This window comes from Myotis brandtii, unplaced genomic scaffold, assembly GCF_000412655.1.
Source record: "Myotis brandtii unplaced genomic scaffold, ASM41265v1 scaffold220, whole genome shotgun sequence".
NCBI classification, from domain to species: Eukaryota; Metazoa; Chordata; class Mammalia; order Chiroptera; family Vespertilionidae; genus Myotis; species Myotis brandtii.
Window position 1 is genome coordinate 2,311,869 of NW_005358250.1, and position 4,658 is coordinate 2,316,526.

Here is a 4,658-nt window from a genome sequence, read left to right on the forward strand (position 1 = left end):
GCGCCCGCCCAGGAAAGGTCCAGACTCACCAGTGGGGGCCCAGGCAGGCAGCAGTGGAGGGCTCGGAGGGAGCAGGGCCAGAGAGAAGTCCCCAGGGCCAGCCTGCCTGCCACTTCCTCATCTGCTGGGCCGACTTTCTGTCACCAGAGGGGGAGGGGGCGGGCCGGGTGGGGGGCGCTTGCTGATTGGGTCTTCGGCTGAGGCAGGAGGGGCAGTCCAGCCTCAACTGGGCTCGGCCCGCAGGGCGGGAGCAGGGGCGGGCCGCCCGATCCCGGGCAGGAAGCACGCCCAGCCCCGACTCCCCACCCCTTCCCTCGGCATCACTCAGCCCGCCGCTGTCAGCTCGCGCGGCCTGGCTAGGGCCGCCAGAGTCGTACCCTGCTTCTTCCTGACATTCAGCCCATGAATGGCCTTATTCTGGGCCTTCTGGTGATTAATCCGCCAACACGACCAACACATCTGCGTGGGCAGGCAGGCCCACCCAGCTTAGGGCCCTGGGAAAAGTTCCAGGGCTCAGCCCTTTCTCAAAGAGCCCCCCTCTAGAAAGGGGGAGACCTGAGCGGCCGTGAGCCACAGTAGCAGGGAGGTCTCTGTAGGAGGGAGCAACTGGGCATGCAAGCCTTCCCTCCGAGCCCATACGTCTGCATGAGCCCTAGCATTAGGAGTCGCTGAGGATGTCGTGGCATGGAGGTGGGAAAATACAAGTTGCCGGGGTACAGCCCCTCTGCCCTGTATAGGCCGGTGGCAGGTGGTGTGGTCTGAAATGCATCGAGTGAAACCCTTGTTACATGCTATGCACATGTGTGTTTTGTGTCTCACTGTGTTTGATATTATATGATATTTATTTAAGAAAGCACTAAACTGTAATAAAGCATTTAATTTGCTTTTTATTTAAACACACACACACTCATACACACACACAAGTGGCCTGGGGCAGGAACAGGGAGTGAGTCACTGGCTGGCTACACTGGCCGTCCAGGCAGTGAAAGGGAAAGAAGGAAAGTGAAGCTGGCTGTGGCGGTGGCTGAATGTAGATCTTGAAGGTCGAACTGGGCACTTTGACTTTATTCTGGAAGCAGTGGAGAAACAGTGAAGATTTTTGAGGAGGCTATAATCAAATAATTCATCAAATATTTATAGACAACCTGCCATCTGCAAGGTGCTGGTGACATCCGAGAATAAGGCAGAGCTGTCCCTGCAGGGGTTTACCATCCAGTTGAATCACTTCACTCTGGCAGCCAGTATGAAGAGGGCATTGGAGAGACCAGTGAGAGATACAGCCTGACCTAAGAAGACCTGGAAATTGATGGGAATGGAGAGGCAGACGCTGTGAGATTTCCCCGAGTCAACTGTCTATCCAGTTTTCCCTCTTCCACACTCAACTGGACTGAATTCTTGGGGGTGACTAGGTTTTAGTGAAATGAAATCTTTATCTTCAGTAGCTCCTGGAATAGTGCTTTGCATATAATGATCTAATAACTGCTTATAGGATTGGATGGTGCAAATGCAGATAGAATAAGGAATTCAGAGGAGACAGTGGTTTGGAAGAAATAATATGTTCCTAAATGGTTGGATGTAGCTATACAGTGGGGCCTTGACTTACGAGTTTAATTCGTTCCGAGACCGAGCTCATTAAGGAGCTCGTTAAGGAGCTCGTTAACTCAAATTACTCTATCAACTCAATGCAAAAAATCGGCCGAGAAACTCGTTAGTCGGGACACTCATAAGTCAAGGCCCCACTGTATAGAAGTTCAGTCTTAGAGGGAAGAGGTCAGAACCAAAGTATACCTATGACCCAGCCCATTAGTACCTGCCCTTAACAGGAAATGGCAGAAGAATTCAACTATTCAAAAGGCTCAAACTTCAAATTGTACACTAAGGCATACCTGATCTGGCTCTCAGTCTCCCGTTCCACCTGTGCCATTCTCCTGGGCCACATCCTATGCTTTAACCATTCCCCAAAGATGTCAGCATCTTTCATACTCCCCACTTCTCCAAGCCTTGTTCCCTGGCTCAACACAAGATACAAGGAGCTCTTCTAGGCAATAAATCGTTCCCTCTCCCCTTTCTCATAACCTTACTACAATGTAATTATTTGTATCACCCTTCCCTCCACCCCAAGTTCTTCTCAGCAGGGGCTATGTTTTAGTTGTCTCTATCTCCAGCATCCAGTCCAGCACCTGGCTCATTTGACCCTCTATGTTTGTTGAGTGAATATTAGAGTGAATGAAACAATGTGAGAAAGGGAAGGAGGTCGAGGGACCAAGAGTCAAGGTGGGGAGGATAGTAAGAATTCGAAAGCCTTTCTACTTCCTTGGAGTAGCAGTATTCATTGAGTCAATAAATATTTATTGAAAGCCTAATGTGTTCCAGGCATACTTCAGTGGCTTCAGGATCAGAACTGTCTCTAAAGGCTTGAGTTAAAATCTTCCAGTTAGTACCTGTGTGACTTTCTGTAAGCTGCTGACCTTCTAGAAAATGGGGACAACAACAGTACCTATCTCATTGGATTGTTGTGAAAATTAAAGAGCCCGGCCAGTGTGGCTCAGTGGTTGAGCATCGACCTATGAACCAGGAGATTACGGTTCGATTCCCAGTCAGAGCATATGCCTGGGTTGCAGGCTCAATCCCTAGCTGGGGGCATGCAGGAGGCAGCCGATCAATGATTATCTCTAATTAAATAAAAAAATATATATATATTTAAAAAAAAACAAGATTAAAGGAGATAACCCACGTGAAGTGCTTAGCATTGTTTCTATCTCAACATTTAGTAGACAAGGTGGGGGGTAACCAGTATATCAAGAAGGTATACATGTGTATGTAGATTCATGAGCATTCATTTAACAAATATTTCCTAAATGCTTACTGTACAAAGCACTTTTCTGAGAGTGCTATTGAGAGGTTTTGGATTCAGTGTCCATCTAGAGATGAACTAGAGAAGAACAAAGCAGACCATTATTGACAACGAAACTATCCCAGAGGCCAATCATAGTAATAGGGAACTTCAACTATCCATGTATTCACCTGGACCACATTGGCAAAAAGACCATGGCAAGCCCTCAGTAAATGCTGATTTATTACATGAATGAACATGCTGAAAGACTCACTTCATTTGATTTTTGTCCTCGTCCTGGGAGAAAGTATCTTCAAATATCTGATATGGACCACTTAACCCCAAGTCCTACCAAATGGCATCCCCATGGCTGTGGGATTCCTGTAAAATACTCACAGTCTAGTGGGGAAGAAAGACACATAAATGAATAATTTGAGTAGCAAGTGTTACATATTCCCACAGAGATAAAACCAGAGATTATGAAAGCATAGGGGTAGGGGTGGGGGACACTGTACTCCAAGGTGGGAGTTAGTTCTTGAAGGTTTCACAGAAATGACACCTTTGCTGAGCATTAAAGGACACTTTATAGAAGGCAGGGAAAGACATTACAGGCAGAGGGAAGCATGTGTTTAAAGGCATAGAAGCTAGACATGTGGCAGGTTTGGGGAGCTCTAGGTAGTGTGGTGTGGCTCTAGCTCAGAGGGCATATGGGTAAGGGCAGGAAATCTAGGCTGGAGTCAGTTTATGAAGAGCCCTGTATTCCATGGTTTGAATTTTATTGTTTATCTTTTTCTGTCCTGGCTGCACACTAGAATCACCTGGGGAGCTTTTAAAATATCAATGCCTGGCTCTCACCTCCATATTGATTCTGATGATTTTTTAATGGGAAGAGGCTTGAGTGTGTTTATGTACTGTGTGGAAGGAAACAATGGGCTCCAGCATACACCTCACAGACTGAGATGTGTGAAAGGAAGAGTAAGTTTGTCAATGGACCGGGAGGAAATGGAAGAGTTTGGGACCTGTGGGGAGGCTAGATGGAAGGCCTTGGAGGTCAGAGGGTTCAGTGAAGGTTCCCACACCAGGGGCAGGCTGATAAACTGGAGGGATCTAGGAACTCACAGTTTTGTTTTGTTTTTTTAATTTAAAAAATTTAATTATTGATTTGAGAGAGAGAGGGAGAAAGAGAAAGGCAGAAACATCAATCTATTGTTCCACTTATTTATGCATCCATTGATTGATTCTTGTATATGCCCTAACCAAAGATAGAACCCGCAACCTTGGCATATCAGGACAACACTAACCAACTGAGCGACCCAGCCAGGGCCAGAAACTCACAATATTGATAAGGATGACAGGAAATCAGGTGACAATTTCCCCTGGGTCCCATCCTGTCTGACTGCCTCCTCACTCACTGCTCTCTAAGGGGCCCTTCTCCATCCTCTTTCCCCAGAAGGCATGGATTTACTTTCTCCATGGGTTTAGTCTGAAAACTGTCACCTGTATAAACTCTAACAACTCTATCATTATTTTAGGCTTTATATTTCAGCAGAAAAATTAAAGGAAAGTGGAATCAAACAAACAGGAATGGCAGTAAGTAAAAAATAAGGTATATCTATATGGGAGTGAGTGAGTGAGTGAGCAGGTGGAGCAGTGGAATAGAGTATGGGAGAGGCGGGCGGGGGGTAGTGGTGGTGGTGGCGATGGGAAGGTTGTCATCTAAGAACAATAGAAACTAAGGGTCTAGCCAGCAGTGGGCAAACTATGGCCCGCGGGCCGGATCCGCCCGTTTGAAATGAATAAAACTAAAAAAAAAAAAAACTGTACC

At 46.7% G+C, this 4,658-nt stretch overlaps 2 protein-coding genes across 6 annotated transcripts in view; both read right to left on the bottom strand.

Moving 5' to 3' along the window:
- ELOVL1 (ELOVL fatty acid elongase 1) overlaps window positions 1–211 on the bottom strand; it is a 4,957-nt gene extending 4,746 nt beyond the window's left edge. Inside the window, exon 1 of one of the 2 annotated variants that reach the window (XM_014539578.1) lies at window positions 30–211. The gene's annotated coding sequence lies outside the window, so the exon portion shown is untranslated. The remainder of the gene's footprint in view (window positions 1–29) is intronic. The other variant, XM_014539579.1, reaches the window with a different exon arrangement.
- A 454-nt stretch (window positions 212–665) lies between these two features.
- Window positions 666–4,658, bottom strand: part of MED8 (mediator complex subunit 8) — a 19,848-nt gene continuing 15,855 nt past the window's right edge. Inside the window, exons 8-9 of one of the 4 annotated variants that reach the window (XR_001362079.1) lie at window positions 3,108–3,214; window positions 666–1,069 (exon numbers count right to left, since the gene is read on the bottom strand). Coding sequence is in view for 3 of the 4 variants with exons in the window: in XM_014539574.1 (XP_014395060.1) it covers window positions 1,287–1,296 (10 nt within the window). In the remaining variant the exon portion in view is untranslated. The other 3 variants (XM_014539577.1, XM_014539574.1, XM_014539576.1) reach the window with 3 other exon arrangements.